This window comes from Delphinapterus leucas, chromosome 20 (assembly GCF_059928025.1).
Source record: "Delphinapterus leucas isolate spDelLeu-1000000601 "Yukka" chromosome 20, BTC_Dleu_Yukka2, whole genome shotgun sequence".
Classification (NCBI taxonomy): Eukaryota; Metazoa; Chordata; class Mammalia; order Artiodactyla; family Monodontidae; genus Delphinapterus; species Delphinapterus leucas.
Genome location: NC_143148.1, coordinates 14,109,733 through 14,127,437, shown reverse-complemented (window position 1 = coordinate 14,127,437; position 17,705 = coordinate 14,109,733). Strand labels below are relative to the sequence as shown.

General features: G+C 51.5%; 1 protein-coding gene across 17 annotated transcripts in view; it reads left to right on the top strand.

The window, feature by feature from the left end:
* Positions 1-17,705, top strand: part of SIPA1L3 (signal induced proliferation associated 1 like 3) — a 237,412-nt gene that overhangs the window by 203,782 nt on the left and 15,925 nt on the right. For 16 of the 17 annotated variants that reach the window (XR_016390937.1, XR_016390938.1, XR_016390939.1 and 13 more), the window contains one exon: positions 7,577-7,798. Coding sequence is in view for 14 of the 17 variants with exons in the window: in XM_022586228.2 (XP_022441936.2) it covers positions 7,577-7,798 (222 nt within the window). In the remaining 3 variants the exon portion in view is untranslated. Of the gene's footprint in view, positions 1-7,576; positions 7,799-11,841; positions 16,690-17,705 lie in introns of those variants that run through there. The other variant, XM_089902927.1, reaches the window with a different exon arrangement.

Below are 17,705 nucleotides of genomic sequence, written 5' to 3'. Positions count from 1 at the left end.
TGGGGAGAAAACCAAACCGGGCAGAGGTCCCAGAAGGCCTCTAGGAGGAGGTGATATTTTGCAGGAAGCGTGGAAGTGATCCAGGCAGGGAAAATAGCAAATGCTGAGGCCCTGAAGGTAAACTCGTTTGCAGTGCTCTGGAAATGCTCTGGTGGCCAGACAGGCCAAAGGAAGGCAAGAGGTCTGATTTGCAAGGTGGGCAGGGGCCCAGCTCTGGCAGGCTTACCAACCACGGGCGGATGCTGGGATTTGATTCTGAGGGATGTGGGAGCCATGGGAGCACATAATCTGACTTATGTTTTAAGTAGATCACTCTGGGCTACTCGGGGGAAAGTGGACTGTTTCAGGGGTGGGCGGGGATTGAGTTCACCGGCATAGTGCGAGGACTGCCAGGAAAGGGATGGGCCCTGCCATGCCCACACCCCCTACCCACTCCCTCCCTGCGCTGCAGCCCTCTCCGTGGAAGCCACCGCAGCCTGTAGCAGCTTGTGCCCGTGGATGATTCCACTGACTTCACAGACTCTCCCCCGAGGCGTTCGTCACGGGAGCCCGGCTTCCAGGCACAGTGCCAGGCGCCAGTGCCTGCTGTGGGCATCGCGATGGGCTGAGTGATCCCAGGCGGGCAGCCGCCTGCCCCCCCCCACCCTCTCTCGAGGCAGCATACACTCCAAAGCTTCCTGGGCTTCCTGAGCAGTTTGTCAAGAGCTGTTTAGAGGCACTGAGAGGCTCTCCGCCCCATGTGGAGCCGACATCGCCGGGTGTTCCCAGGCAGGCAGGAAGCACGTGGCCTTGCTTCCGCGGGTGGGGCTGCGGTCTCCGGGATACCCTTCTGGGCGCATAGCCCTGAAAGGTGATGTGAGGGCCTTGGCATCCACTGGGGCCAACCCCACCTCTGTTGGCTAGGAAGCCGGGGTCACACAACAGACCTACTCGGAGAGTCGCAGTCAGCTTGGGAAGAGGAACGCAGGCCATCTCCAGGAACTCAAGGGAAGGAGGGAACCTTGCAGAGATCTTGGGGCTGGGGCAGGGAGGAGTGCAAAAGCCCTGAGGTGGGAAGGTTTCTGGTGTGTTTGGGGAACAGCTTCCATGTGGCCAGAGCAGTGTGAGCAAGAGGCAGAGTGGGAGGACCTGAGGGCAGAGAGGGGTCGGCACAGATGGTGTGGGGCCTTGTGGACCAGGGGAGAGTTCTGACTCACCCTGAGCAGAGGAGGGCGGTGGTTGCGCTCAGGCGTTCACAGCCTCCCTCTGGCTGTGTTTGGGGGCGAGGGCAGGAGGAGGCCGCTGTGACGATACAGGTGCACGGTGGTTGGTGGAGGTGGCCAGTGGTGGTTGGATTCCGCATCGATTTTGTGCCAGTGAGTTTTTCTCCCATGTCTTCTCTGCTTCCACCTCCTGAAGACCTACTGTTTTTGCTCACAGACCGCAGGGCAGAATGTTCCTGCATATGGCTCCTACACTGAGCCTGATACTTCCAGCCACGTGCAGGGACTGAGTCAACTCTCAAGCCCCTGCCAGACACCTGGGAGAGAGGGCGAGATCAGTCCAGCAGTTAAGGCCCCACAGGGGCCCACCTGGGGTTACCTGGGTGAGCAGTGTGATTTCCCAGACTCTGGCCTCTGGCTGCCTGTGTCCAGGTCACAGCTCCACCACTCACCAACTGTGTGATCTCTACCAGGCTCCTTAGTTCCTCTGAGGTTCAGTTTCCTCATCTGTAAAATGGGGGTGAAGATGCGCTCTGTGGTCCAAGGCTGCGAAGATGAGCCTACACCATGTGTTTGAAGTAGTTAGCGCAGGGCCTGAGACACAGCTGGTCCAAGTATACCAGCTGCTGCTAGGTTTTATTTTCATGTATTATGTATTTATCATGGCTGCCGTTGTCATTGGAAGCACAGGTTGGTGGTTAAACACAGTGTCTCTTGAGCCACACTGCCTGGCTTTGTATCCTGGCTCTATCCCTGGCCAGCTGTGTTATTTGGGGCAAGTTATTTAATCTCTCTGGGCCTCGGTTTCCCCACGTGGAACTTGCGGGGGGTGGTAGCTCCTGCCTCGTGGGGTTGCTGGGGCAACTAGATGAAGTGATGCCTATGAGATGCTTAGAACAGGACCTGGCCGTGTCCACAGGCTCAGCGCGGTCACCACCGTCACTACCACCTGCTCCGTCACTGCTCTTCCTCCTAAAGGCAAGGGCACAGCTCCCTTTGTGCCTTTTGCCCACCCTGGGCCCACCCATCAGCGTCCACGGGGGTGAATAGACCAAAGCATCACACACGCCCAGGCAGCTGTGCGATTTCTCCATCCAGCCTACAGTTTTTCAGCTTTTTTTTGTAAGCCACAGAACGTTTTACTCCAACAAAATCTTAACTGCTCCCCTGAGATACAACACAGATAAACGCACAGCCTCTCTGGGTGAGGGTGGGGTCGGAGCAGGATGCCCCCCGCCCCCTCCAGTCCTGGCTGAGCCCAGAGCCCAGGCTTTTAGCCCCTGGACGCACCACGTCCCTGTATATCTGCAGCTCGGGGAGGACGCCCTGGTGCCCGGGCCTGTGCTGAGCACCGTGCACATAACGATCTTATGAGGCAGGTGCTGTCATTGCCTCAATTCTCAGAGGAGGAAACCGAGGCTCACTGAGGGGAAGGGGCTCGAGCAAAGAGCACAGTGTGTCAGGGGAGCAGCATGGCCCATGTTCTCATCCACCACGAGGTGCTGCTTCGTTTTTCAAGCTGAGGCCCGGGGAGGGCACCTGGCCTCACCGGTGCTTCAGAAGGAAAGTGATTGGCAGGTGGGGTAAGAACTCCACCCTGTACTCGTGGTCCAAGGGATGTGTGAGAAGGGGCGCCCACCTCAGAGGGCCGGGTCAAGATGCACAGCATATTCAGAATAGTTTTTTGTTGCCCTACTGTGGGGGGGGGCACCATCCATTCCTGAGGTTGGTAGAGGTTGAAAACAGGGGAAGTCACAGGAATGCCTTTGCCTGCAAGCAACAAGAAATCCCAGCTCAATTGGAGGAAGTCTGTTATCTCTCGAAACGTGAAGGCACAAGGTAGGAAGGGCCCCACAACTGGGTAATTTATTGACTCGAGGACCACTATAGACTGGCTCCCCTCACAGTCTCAAAGTGGCTGTCATTCAACCAGATAGTCACAGTGTCCAGTGGAAGAACAGGTGATATTTGCTGCAAGTGGTCTGTGTTAGTTTTCCAGTGAAGAAATCTTCCCCAGAAGTCCCCTAGCACACAGTCCACGCTCACACACCTGATGTCTCACTGGCCAGAAGGAGATCGCAGACCTACCCCAGACCCATTGCAGACAAGTGGCATCAGCCATTCAGGATTTGTGCCCTGGGCTGGGTGCCAGCCAGGTCACCTTCTTTAAGGATGAGTACAGTCAGCCTTCATTTACAGGGTAATGGGATTAGCATGACACCCAGTGCCTGCCACAGGCCTGAGGAGGGGGCAAACCCCTCCCAGAAGAGGCAATGGCTGGAGCCAGCTGGCAGACACAGAGGCGCAAAGGGCATTCATCTTATTCCCTTCCTCTTTTTTTCAATCATCTCTTGTTTTTTTCAGCTCGTAAAAGCTGAACATGCCTGATGACAAGGTAGAGAAATATGTACTGTAGAAAGTAAAAGTTAGGATTCAAATCAATTAGGATATATTCTAGAGTGGGCCCTCTGCGGCTATTGGAGGGAGAGGGGCTTGTGTGGACTGACACGGAGAAGTCTCCAGAGCACCGTGTTAAGGTTAAAGCCAGGTGCAGAACAAGCTCAGGATAGGCTGCCATTTATGTTACAAAGGAAGGTTGTGCTTGTGTGTACTAGGCTCTCTGTTGAAAAAGAAGAAAGGGGGGAGGGGCAAGGTTGCCTCGAAGGAGACTGAGGTGTCACATGGCACTTCCTTTCTACCCTGCACCTTTTATATGGTTTCATTTCCCCCATCATTACTATTTCCAGAGGTAATCAGTTAGTGTACACCCCCCCAGAGATTTTTCTCCAAACCTGTACCAGCCCAGATCTTTCACATATTTTTGGCCATTACCCAAAACAGGAAAAGCATTTTATACTACAATCCAGCATGGACATCCAGAATAAGGTTTCACAAAACCACTTATCCTTACCTCACAAGAGGTACACTGAAGTTTTTCATTCTAGTCTATTTCTTTTTTATTTTCCTCTTAGTAACAGTCAAGATCCACTAAGTTGATTTCATGACCCACAGTTGGGGAAAAAAGTGTACATTTCCTTTTCATAAAAAGATCCCCCCAAAAAAGCCCAGTAATCATATAGTATACATACATTTTTTAAAATAAATTTATTTATTTATTTTTGGCTGTGTTGGGTCTTTGTTGCTGCCTGCAGGCTTTCTCTAGTTGCGGCGAGCGGGGGGCTGCTCTTTGTTGCCATGCGCGGGCTTCTCTTGTTGCGGAGCACAGGCTCTAGGCGCGCAGGCTTCAGTAGTTGTGGCACTCGGGCTCAGTAGTGTGGCGCACAGGCTTAGTTGCTCCATGACATGTAGGATCTTCCTGGACCAGGGCTCGAACCCGTGTCCCCTACATTGGCAGGCGGATTCTTAACCACTGTGCCACCTGGGAAGCCCCCTATATATACATTTTAAGAGAAGAAAAAGCATGCTTTACACAATGGCTTTTTTCCACTTACTGTAGCTCAGACATCTGTCCTCACCCATAAACAGAAGTTGACCTCATTCTTCGTACTGGCTGCATAGATTTTGATCATATGTATGTGCTTGGAACAATCTATTAATCCCCAGTTAAAAGACATTCAGTCCATGTCCATGTTTTCTTGATTACACAGAGCATTGCAGTGACAATCCTTGGGCTTTTCTGTGGTGTGGATTTCTGGGAGGTCAGATCAGTTAGACTAAGGCTGTATCTCCTTCAGGTCTCAGCTCAGACACCATTGCCTCATTGGGGAAGCCCCTGACCACCCCAGACAAAGTCCAATCCCGATGTTACATGCTCCATGGCTCCCTGGACATCCCTCCACCAATGTGCAACCTTGGGCCTGTTAGTAGATGTTGCTGAATTATAGAAAGTATATATAAGTCAGTCAGAGCTTGCTTTTTTAAATCCAGTCTGACAACCTGCCTTAGAATTGGGGTGTTTCAGCATTCACGTTTAATGAAGTTACTGATAATGATTGGATTTATTTTTGCCGTTTTCCTCTTTGTTTTCTATATGTTTACTGTTTTTCTTGCTCCTCTTTTCTTCCTTTACTTCTGCCTTTTGCGTTAAATAAATGCATTTTAATGCACCATTTGGATTCCTCTTGATTTTGGGGACTATTTTTTTTTTAGTTGTTATAGTACGTGCCTTTTCAGTGTAATTCAGATGAATACTAACTTAATTCCAATAAAGTATGGAGACTTTTTTTCCAATATAGCACCATTCCATTTCCCCTCCTTTGTGCTATTTTTGTCATCTATATTATTACATCCATACGTGTTATTAACCCAACAGTATAGTGTTGCTATTATTGCCTTATACAGTCTTATGTTTAAGGAAGTTAAAGAAGAAATAAGGAAACATAAATCTATAGAGCTTTTTATTCTAATCCACAAATTTACCATCTTGGATCCTTCATTTCTCCGAATGGATTCAGGTCACCATCTGCAGTCATTTCCTTTCGGCCCAAGGACTTATTTTATTATTTATTAGGCAAATGTGCTAGCAATGAATTCTCTGAGTCTCTGTTTATCTGGGGACATCTTTACTTTGCCTTCCTTTGTGAAGGATACTTCTGCTGGACATAAAAGTCTTGGTTGGCAGTTCTTTCTCTCAGCACTTTGAAAATATCATTCCATTCTATTGTTTCAAATGACAAGTTGGCACTTAATTGTATTGTGCTCCTCTCTATGTGATGAATCCTTTTCTCTTGGTGCTTTCAGGGGTTTTGTCTTAATGTTTGACTTTCACCTGTTTTTCTGGATGATGTCTTTATATTGATCCTGGTGGGGATTTGTTGAGTTTCTTAGATGTGTAGATGAATGTTTTTTTGTCCTGTTTGAGGAGTTTTCAGCCATTATTTCTTCAAACCTTTCTTCTGCCCCTTTCTCTCTTCTCCTTCTGAAACTCTCAGTGAGCATGTTTCGATATGCTTGATGCAGCCCCAGAGGTTCCACTGTGGCAGAACCTGCCTGTTCACTGAGCTGGGCAGAGCCCCCAGGCCACAGTGTCAGATTCCCTCTGTTCTTACCTGAAGTTCAGTTTTTCAAGCATAAAGGATACTTGGATTCTTGCATGCCCTTGGTCAGTTTCCAGAGTGCTGAAATGATTGTTTTTGTCGATTTTGTGCTTTGGGGGAAAGAATTTGCCAATCTCCTCATTCTGCCATAGGCAGAATCCCACCCCTTCAATATTACTAAATTGACCTTCAATAAGGATTTATTGACTTGCACTCCAAGGACGTTAATTTTCCCATTAAAGACCTCTTACTTGAAGTGGAATTGGAATTTTATTTAAAAGTTTTAAAAGCTGATTCGCCTCAGTGGGATCAGCAGTTGGGTCCCCACGAGTCGGGTCCTAGTTAACAGCGTGAGGTTCATTGTAGCATTAACTTCACAGGAGTCCAGCATTTGGGATATCGAGCTGTGGTTTTAGATTAGATCAGCTGGAGTGGTGTCCGTCGTGTAGTAGTGCGCAAAAAATATTTGAATGAAGAGGCGTGGCAAGGTATAAGTTAAAAAAAAAAGAAACCCATAAGTTACAGAGCAAGTTATTAGCACAATCCCAGTTATATATAAAAACAGTTCTCCCACCCCTCAAAAAAAAGCTCCTGTTTTCTGATTATATGCACTTTGTTTTTTTGTTTATTTGTTTTTGGCTGCAACATGCAGCTCATGGGATCTTAGTTCCCCGACCAGGGATCTGACCCAGGACCCCCGGCGGTGAAAGTGCTGCGTCCTAACCATTGGACAACCGGGGAATTCCCAACACGTGTGTTTTTGTTTTTGCGGTACGCGGGCCTCTCACTGTTGTGGCCTCTCCCGTTGCGGAGCACAGGCTGCGGACGCGCAGGCTCAGCGGCCATGGCTCACGGGCCCAGCCGCTCCGCCGCATGTGGGATCTTCCCGGACCGGGGCACGAACCCGTGTCCCATGCATCGGCAGGCAGACTCTCAACCACTGCGCCACCAGGGAAGCCCCACGTGTGTTTTTAATCATAAGAAACGGTTAAGAAGGAAATAGAGCAAGCCGTAAACCACGGTCACATCCAGAGACAGGCAGGTGGGACCCCCACCTTCAGCTGTGTAGGTTGTGCCTAGGAGACAGGGAATCTCTGGGGCGGGGTGGGAGCATCCACCCACGGGGGGTGACTTTTTAGATTCACATAGAGGTACCAACTGTGCTAGAAGGGCATCCCTGGGGTGGGATCGGGACTATGAAGGCAGCTTTACGTTTTCTCCACGTAGACATCTATGTATTGGAACTTTCCACAGCAGTAAAGTACTTGTATCTCTCCTGGGTGAATGAAGTTTTGTTTCCCAAGAGGAAATTTAAACAGATCGGTTTTTCAAAAAGTGGGATGGAATTGGCTTATTTCTCTCATTTTCACATTGCAGTGACATGAGCTCGAGGGCCGGCTACCCCACTCAGGTTCACAAGACGGCCAGTGCAGAGACCCCGCGGCCCTCACAGCTGGCCCAGCCCAGCGCCTTCCAGCTCTCCGCCTCCGTCCCCAAGTCCTTCTTCTCCAAGCAGCCCGTGCGCAACAAGCACCCAACAGGGTGGAAGAGAACAGACGAGCCCCCGCCACGGCCGCTCCCCTTCACTGACCCAAAGAAGTAAGTGCCTGGACGCCCGGTGAGACCCCAAGCTCGGGCGTCTCGGGGTGGGGTGGAGGGTGACACCTCGCTCCCTCATTTATCAGGACACCGTGCCAGTCTACACACTGGGAATACAGCTGTGAACAGGCGGACAGGGATCCCTGTCAGCTCGGGGAGCTGACAATGCCTGTTGGGGAGGCGGACAGCAAATAGGGTAACTAAGAAAAGCATGCAGCAGGTCAGATGGTGGCTAGCACTGTGTGGCATGTAAATGAAGGCTGTTCCAGGCAGAGGGAACAGCAGCTGCACAGACCCTGAGGCAGGAGCATGCTTGGTCTGCTGGAGGAAGGCCAGTGTGGCTGGGATCATGTGAGCACGTGAGGTCAGAGAGGCGATGGACACAGACCGGGAGGGTCTTGTGGGCCCCACATAAGGGCCTGGGTGTCTGCTGTGAGTGAGGGGGAGCCGCGGGAGGATCTGGAACAGAGGAGGGACATGACCTAAATTGGGTGTCCACAGGGTCCCTGTGGCTGCGTGCGGAGCACGGCCTGCGTGGGGCAGGGAGACCAGCGAGGCGCTGCTGCGATGGTCCAGGCAGGAGACGAGGGGCCTGGAGCAGGATGGAGGCCAGGGAGGGTCAAGGGGGCGGTTTCGGGAAAGATTCTCTGACGTGGGAGCAGGCAGGCTTTGCTGGCAGATTGGCTGTGGTGTGAGAGAAAACGAGGTTGAACGTGATCCCAGGTCTCGCAGCCTGAAGGATGGATGGACTCTCCTCGGGCTGAGACGAGGACTGAGTGGGGAGCAGGCTCAGGGGAGCTCAGAGCTCAGTCCTGGACAGGTTAAGTTTGCAACTAGAAGACATGGAGGAGGCAGTCGGGTAAGGAGTCTGGAGCTCGGGGGAGAGGTCAGGCTGGAGAGAGAAATCTGGGCGTCATCAGCATAAAGGCACGAGGCTGGAGAGGAAGGGAGGTGTAGGACTCAGCCTGAGACCCCTCAGTGTTCATACGAGGAGGAGCCCGGGGTGACAACTGTGAGACGTCAGCGGGACGAGCCCGGTTGAGCCTCACAGAGGGGACTGCAGGGTGCGGGAGAGAAGGCAGGGCAGCATAGGAGGCAGCTGGTTTGCGGCATTTTGCTGTGAAGCGAGAGAGAGAGCAGAGGAGTCATCAGTGAAGACAGGGTTTTTGTGTTTCCAAGTTAGAACATGATGATACCGAACATTTATCGAGTACTCACTTGTGCCAGTCTCGGTTCCGAGCTCTCGTCCAGGAATTTGTTCACCGAATCCTCCTCAACAACAGCTCCGGGAGGTGGACCTGTTATTCGCCCAGTTTTACCCATGAGGCACCTGAGGCCCAGAGGCTCAGAGCTGGGAAGGGACGGAGCTTGGATCAGAGCCTAGGAAGCTCGGGCCAAGGCTCCTCTTCAGTTGTGTTGGGGGGGGTCTGCCCTCCCCCATCCTGTTCTCGGTGATGTCCTCTTTCATGACCTGGTTGGGGCCATTCAGATGTGTGCTGGCACAGAGCTCCTAAGGAGAAAGGTGTCGGGAGACAGAAACGGGATCCCTGGAGATGTGGGCAGGGAAGCAAGCTGAGAATCCAGTTCACGCACCTCACTAACAGCTGGGGGCACCCAGAAAACTAGATTTGGATCCTTCGCTCCCCTGATTAAAACCTCCAGTGGCTTGCCCCACTCCCAGGATTAATGATGAAGGCTCACATTTACAGAGCACATATATCGTACCAGGCACTAGGGCACCGTGTGCTTTGCCTAAAATCCCACCTGGACCCTGCATGACCCGCCCCGTCACCCCTCTGCCCTCATCCCCTCCCACTCTCGCCTGCACTCACTCCACTCCAGCCACCTGGCCTCTTCCCACTCCTCAGACTTGCCAAGTACAGGCTGCCCTCAGGGCCATTGCACTGGCTCTCTCTGGTCCCTGGAATGCTCCTCCCCCACATCTTGTGGCTGTCTCGGGGAGGGGAGGGGTTTGGTCCAATGCCACCTCCTCAGACGGGCCTTCCCAGCCTTCTGTAGCCCCTGCCGTCATTCTATCACTGGTCTCTGTTCCACTGCTCATTTCTCCCACTGGAAAACAGGTGACTCTGTCTTGACTTGTAGCCACCTGGCACTGTGTGGGTGCTCCGTCAGTGAATGGAAGGTATGAGCCTCGTATCTCACTTCATTCTCACTGTAACCCCAAAAATACAGTAAGGCTCCCACTTTTCGGGGTGGCCGGAGGGTCAGGCCCTGTTGACCCCACTGTGCTCCTCCATGAGGGCAGCTCCCCTGGCCTTCCCTGGCGTGTGTGCTGTTCTTCCTGCCCGGGTTCCCCCCCAGCCCCACCTGGCTCACTCCTGCCCATCTGTAGTTTGCTAGGGCTGCCATAAAAAAGTACCGCAGGGCTTCCCTGGTGGCGCAGTGGTTGAGAGTCCGCCTGCCGATGCAGGGAACACAGGTTCGTGCCCCGGTCCAGGAGGATCCCACATGCCGTGGAGCGGCTGGGCCCGTGAGCCATGGCCGCTGAGCCTGCGCGTCCGGAGGCTGTGCTCCGCAACGGGAGAGGCCACAACAGTGAGAGGCCCGCGTACCGCAAAAAAAAAAAAAAAAAAAAGTACCGCAGGCCAAGTGGCTCAACAGCAGAAATGTATTTTCCCAGAGTTCTGGAGGCTGGAAGTCGGAGTCAGGGTGTCAGCAGGGTTGGCTCCCTCTGCAGGCTGTGAGGAAGGCTCTGTTCCACGCCTCTCTCCCAGCTTCTGGTTGACTTGCTGGCAATCTGGGGGATTTCTAGGCGTGTAGGTGCATCACCCCAATCCCTGCCTTCGTCTTCATGTGGCCTTCTCCCTGTGTGCGTGTCTCTGTGTTCACATCTCCTCTTTTTATAAGGACACCAGTCTTTAGATTAGGGTCGATCCTAATTGCCTCATTTCGCCTTGATGACCTCTGTAAAGACCCTATTTCCAAATCAGGTCACCTTCTGAGACACTAGGGGTTAGGACTTCAACATCTCTTTTGCTTGGGGGACCCGTAACACCACCCCTCAGGTCTCAACACAGACACACTGTCCTCGGAGAAGCTCTCCCATCTCCCACACCAGGCTTATCCCTCCCACTGACCCCACGCTTCTTCCCTTCCTCAGCCTCTGTCCCAGGGCACATCAGGCAGTCGTTTCCTAGAGACTTGCTCCCTGCCTGTCAGCCCACTGGACTGAGGGTTCTGGGAGAGCAGAGACACCCGAGCCCCATCCAGGGCCCAGCACATACACAGCAGGTACTCAGAAAACATACTTGGATACATGACAGCTGTAAACAAACAGCAGCCCCCCCCTTTCCCAACATAAAATCCAAAGAAGGCTTTTTACATATGTATGTGTGTTGTATAAACATGTAAACTAAATATATAAAATACTGGGGGGACACAAAATAGTTTCATGGTTTCTTATGTTTATTAATTTAGTTACAGATACATTTTTTAAATCATATGCATAAAATAACATGTTAATTTAGAATTCATGCTTTTGTCCACACGCTCCCATTTCGGAAAGCTGTTTTATTCAAACTCTCCCTGAGCATTTTGGAGACAATATCTTTGTCATTTAAAGACACTTCTGAGTCACCTAACCTAGTTTTCCAGAAAACATTGTCTTTACTTCCAGCTAAATTATTTGAGGCTAAAAGGTTTTTTTTTTTCAATCTGTAATTCTGTTGCTGAAATTTTATCCCAAGGCAAAAGAACTCATTTGCATAACTTATTTACCTACATTTTCTGATACCTCCCCTGCCAAGTACTGTCATAAGCCCTGTACCTACTTTAACCCATTTAATCTTCACTACAGAACAATGAGGTATAGGTACTTTGTATCCCATTTTCCAGATAAGAAAAATCGAGGTACAGAACGGTTAAGTCACTTGCCCAAATTCACTCAGTTAGTTAAGGTCAACAACTGCAAATATTATGGTTGTTGGTTTTATAATCTGTCGCTACAGGTCACCACATATTATGAGATTATCCCCAAAGGAGTAATTACCAAATCTGCCTCCTTTCTCATTGATTCTGGTCAGGGACCTAATGCATCCCCAGAGGAATGGAAAATGGCTGCGGCCGACATGGGGGCGCTGCCTTTCAGCCAGGCTGCTGGCTAGGGCTGTACAACCTGGCCGCATTGATCCTCCCGGCGACTTCCAGAGGAAGAGGCCGAGGCACAGCCAGAAGTGCGTAGCCCAGGTCACCCAGCTGCAAGTGGCAGAACCAGGATTCACGCCCAGAAAGATAACTACCAGAGCATCTCATCTTAGGAGAGACTCAGGGAAGACTTGCTTGCATCCAAGGCAGTGACGTGCATTTTCTGAAGACTGACTTCTTGGATTTGGGCACGTGGTCTGTTAAACGAAAGACAGAATGAGCTGGTGAAGGACAGAGGGGATACTGAGGGGACCGAGAGCACCTGCCACGGAAGGTCCCTCACCTCGGCCCCTCTGCTGCAGGCCCTGGTCAACTCTGGGGGACGGGCCAGCAGCTCTCCCTCGGGAGATGGCTGGACAGCCCCGTTTTGACCGCTTTGTCCCAAGACACTGAATTTACTGGACTGCCTTCTCCCAACCAGGAGAGGAGCAGAACAGCATGGGGGTCGGGGTGGGACTCGGCTGCTTACCCCCTCCTAAACCCCTCAGTTCCCCTCTCTTTAAACTTGCCTGACAGTCCTCCCTACCTCCCAGTTGTGAGGATTTCCTGAGTTAATCCATGTGAGGACCCCAGCACCGAGGTTGAGCTGCACAGGGCTTAGCGGTGAGGGACGACTAGGCCGATGGGTTGCCAGGCTGGAGCCCGCAGAGCAGGAGGCAGAACCAGTGGCCCTGCGTCCTCAGCCATCCTGGGCACCTCCTCCCCGCCAGACTGGTCTCAGCCCAACTGAAAGGCTGGCGTGTTGCTGCCCTGCTGGCCCCCATCCCTGCTGGCAGGCCCAGTGAGGAGGGGGCAGGCCCTAGGGAACAGCCTGTTTGTTGCCTTAAGGTGCAGTGGTGGTTGGGAGGCCAACCCCCAGGTCACGCCTGAGGACCCAGGCCCTGAATGTCCTCATTCTTAAGAAGGGCAGCCCTAGGGCTTCCCTGACGACGCAGTGGTTAAGAATCCGCCTGCCAGTGCAGGGGACACGGGTTTGATCTCTGGTCCAGGAAGATCCCACATGCCGCGGAGCAGCTAAGCCCGTGCGCCACAACTGCTGAGCCTGCACTCTAGAGCCCGTGAGCCACAACTACTGAACCCGCATGCCACAACTCCTGAAGCCTGCGTGCCTAGGGCCCGTGCTCTGCAACAAGAGAAGCCACCGCAATGAGAAGCCCACGCACCACAGCGAAAAGTAGCCCCCGCTGGCCGCAACTAGAGAAAGCCCGTGCGCAGCAACGAAGACCCAACGCAGCCAAAAATAAATAAATTAATTAATTTTTAAAAAAAGGGCAGCCCTGCCTCATGTAGGGTCACTGAGGGGATGAGATGAAATAATGTGTGTGAAGGGCAGCCTGGGGCCCGAGAGAGGGTGAGCACTCAGGAGGTGAACTTTGCTGCTGCTGCAGTTACCACCCCTGCAGTCAAGAGCAGTCCCCCGAGTCAAGCCCACAATCCGACTCTGCTGTCACGGTCTCAGAACGTTGCTCTCAGAGCATCAGTGCTCCCACCAGTAGAGCGACGGAGATGATGGAGGTGATGGCCGTGAGAAAGGAGTGTAGCCCCGTGGGACGCACCAGCCCCAGAGTGAGGCCCCACATCCCCCAGAGCCGCCGTCACCGTGTTCCACGCACAGTGAGCACCGTGTTCATCATGAGCAAATCTCGGGCGGCTCAGCGCATCAGGCAGATGTGGGTCTGCGTGTCCTCGACTCACTGTGCCTCGGTCCCCCAGCCTCAGAAGGGGAAGACAGGAGTGCCTACCTCCCAGAGGTGGCGTGAGGATGCAGTGAGGCATAGGGAAGTGCCCGGTCAGCCTTGGCTGGGCTGACAGGCACTGGCATCTAGTGGTTGACACCTGGCTTTCGGGCTCCCTCCTTCCTCGAGTTTAGGGGCCCTGGGGCCAGCTCAGTGCAGCCACGGCAGGAGCAGCATCCCCACCCCACGGCAGGGTTGTCCCCCACTCCCGCCGGCCTCTTCCAGCCATCCTTCCAGGAAAATCCACCTGCTGCCTGAGATGCGGACCTGGTGAGTGTCCTCACCAGCGAGGTTGGCAGAACCCCCAGCTCGGGCTGGCTGACAGTGGTGCTAATTAGCTTAATTAACCCGGCCCCAAGGGAGCCGCTCCAGTTGGAGGCCAGAGCTCCAAGTCAGCTGGGATCGGGCCCAGACAAGTCGGAGCCATTGGTCGCCTTCCACTCCTGGCTCTTCTGTCACGAGAGAAAGAAGTTGCTGTTGTCCGGGTCCTAACTGCAGAGCCTTCTTTGTAGTTTGTGTCTTCCTTTTTCTTTTCTAATGTGAGTGGTTTAATTCCACAGTGTGGCAAATGCAAGTTCAGACGACGTGAGCAAATTACAGGCTCTGTCCAATGCTGTCAGTCAGAACCTTGAGAGGGTACCTCCTCCTGGATGTTTTTTTGCATTTGTGTTTTAGAAGGTAAAACATGCACAGGATAAAAACCAAACTAGTACAAAAGGGTTTGCAGTGAAAACCAGGCCTCTCTCCCTTCCCTGGCCCCCTGCCATCCAGCTCCGCTCCCCAGAAGCAACCATTGTTTCATTTATTCTGCATCCTTACAGAAATGTTCCGAACATGACTGAGCACACGTGATTGAGTGTGCTTCCTATACGCCCCTTTTTATTTATCCATGTGGTCACCTCCTGTCTGTGCTCCAGCCTTTTTCACTTACTCTTAGCTCAGCGACAGTTCCGTATTAGTACATAGAAGTTGATCTCATTCTTTTTAGCAGTCAGAGAATAGTCCATTTTATCCTCAGAGGTCATTAGGTTTAAGCATTTATGGAGACCAGAGATCTTGAGAAGAAGGAAAAACATCAGAGATGCACAAGCCCAGTTTGGTGTTTTGTGGTTTTTTTAACCTGGAATTAATGCCATTATAAATTATTGCTTAAAATTTTCAATTTAGAAAATACATTGGGGGACTTCCCCGGTGGTGCAGTGGTTAAGAATCCACCTGCCAACGCAGGGGACACGGGTTTGATCCCTGGTCTAGGAAGATCCCACATGCCTCAGAGCAACTAAGCCTGTGCCCCACAACTACTGAGCCTGTGCTCTAGAGCCCGCAAGCCACAACTACTGAGCCAACACGCCACAACTACTGAAGCCCGCATGCCCTAGAGCCCACATGCTGCAACTACTGAAGCCTGCATGCTCTGGGGCCCACGCACCACAACAAAGAGTAGCCCCCACTCACCACAGCTAGAGAAAGCCTGCGTGCAGCAACGAAGACCCAACATAGCCAAAAATAAATTTAAAAAAAGAAAATACATTGGAAAATTCTTTCGGAAGAAAGCGAATAAGGGCAAAAATGATCAGTTTGACTCTCCAAACTGAATTTCATCATACTTTTTCTCTTTAGACATGTCCCAGCAGCCCACTAACGGTGTCAGCCATGTGGAACTTGCAGTGGATAGATAGGCACGGAGTTGAGGGTCAGGGGAGAAGGTTCTAGCAGGATTTCTTCCAGCGAGCCAGCCTTCCGCTGTAGAATTAGGAGTCCTGGAGGTCCTGGGAGCTGGGAAGGCAATTTAGCAAATGAACCCAAACAGAGCAGGGAAGGAATAGTTATGTTCTTTTGGCTTGACTTTTTAAAGTATAGAGAGTAAAGTATCTCTATACTTTTTCCTGTTTTATAAAAGTCATTTAAGCTTGTTGGAAAAAGAAAGGAGAGAGTAAGGAAGGTTAGAAGGAAGGAAGAAGATGGGTAGGGAGGTTGGCTGGTTGGTTGGAAGGAAGGTTGGTTCCACGTGATACACATTTAACAACTAATTTGGAGTGCCTGCAATGTGGCAGGCCTTGTTCCCAACACTGGACGTAGAATACAGAAGGCTCTGAGTCAGGTGGGAGGAGTGGAACCACAAACACAAGCACACAGAACAAATCATCATGAGATGGATACACTGAAGAAGTAGCACAGGATTGCGTGTTGGAACTCACCTGGGCTGGGAGGGAGCTCCAGAAGGTCAAGTGGCCAGGGGAGGTGAGAAGGTGACAGTTGAGCCAAGCTGGATGGATGAGAAGCTGCCATTCACGGGGAATGCTGGGGAGGGCGCTCTAGGCAGACAGAGCAGCCAGTGCAAAGGCCCTGAGGCAGGAACATGCCTGGCATGTTTAAGGAACCTTGGGAAGCCTGTGTGGGAGGAGATGAGGGCTGAGACCGGGCAGGACAGATTGTTTCGGACCTCGTGGGCTGTGGTGAGGAACATTTTTAGAAAGTGAATCCCCACATATCCACCTTTGGAGCTGAGACTTTGGTAAACTTCAGTATACCAAGCTAAGCTGTGTGTGAGTTTTGTTTTCTAAAAATGATTTCGCACCATAAATACCACTTCTTTATTCCCATGTCATGTGGACCAACTCCACTTCTCTTCAGCAACTAGATAGTATTATTCTGTGATGCCACTGTCCCTCCCTGTGGGGCCTTGCCCTTCCCCTGCTGGCCAATTCTGTTTGCTCCAGAGACAGGACCCCATGAAGTGTCCCCACACACCAGGCACACATGGGTCCCCTTAACACCTGGCACATTAAAGGCCACACTGCCAGATGTAGAACTCCCAGGGTAGAGAAAGTGCACGTTTTAAAGTTTTCAGCAGGTCATTTTACACCCCTCGCAGAGGGGAGCCTCGGGGACAGCGCTGGTTTATTGCAGTGGATGAGCTGGAGGCCCGGCCTGCTCCCTCACCAGGTTGATGGGCTCAGGCGCGCCCTGCGCTGAGTCACATACTCCCCTTGTGCAGAGGATTCTGGGAAATGGCAAAATCAAAAGGGAAGAGGGAGGGGTGAATCCCCTTCCAGCTCCCAAGGGAGCAACATGTACTCTGGGGTATATATGTCTCTTTCTCTCTTTGTATCTCTATTTCTCTCTTTTGGATAGAATGCTTTTCCTTTGCCCAAAGAGCACACTTCCCTAATAATGACAGAGCCAGAATTACCCTAGACCTGGAATTCTCATTTGAGAAGGAATACGACCTAACAAGAAAAAACTTACTACCTTTTCTTCCTTCCTTTGTTAAAATCCCAAGGCTGGCAGCTGAGAAAATGAGAAAAAACGTAGACTTCAATCCCCTCAAGAGCCCAAGATATCTTATTTCTTCCTGGGTTCAAAGATTCTTTTTCTTTCTTGAGTTACAAAATGATGACGTCTAGGTGCCAGCTCTAGTTTTTATATTATTATTGTTATAACACATGATTATAGCAAAATAAATTCAGACAGTTCAGAAGGGTGTTGGTATCAGATGAAAAGTAAAAATCTCATTTTTCCACCTCCTAATAAGACTCCTACTTCCCAGAGGTAATCGTTCATAATTTCTTCCAGAATTTTTTTTCAGCATATAAAAGCATATTATTAAACCAAATGTGATTATATTCCACATACTGTACAGCTCTCATATGCCATCTCTATGGTACAAACGTGACCGCCAAGCGTGATCGTGACACCATGGCCTCTGAGGCCTGGTGGCCTTGGCTGGCATCCTGGCTTCTCCATTCATAGGCTGTGTGACTTTGGACAGTTACTTTCTCTCTCTGTGCCTCAGTTTCCCACCTGTAAAATGGAGATGCTAGTAATAGTGGCTCCCAGGGAGGGCTGCTGTGCAGATTTCACAGGTTAGCACACATGGAGCCCTCGGGCTGGTGGATCATGCCTGGTGCTGTGCTCCGTTTAGCTTAGCTGTCGTTATCTCTTACCTGGGGAGTGGCAACACCTCAGGGGAGGGATCTGATTTTCACTGGGGAAGTAAAACCTGA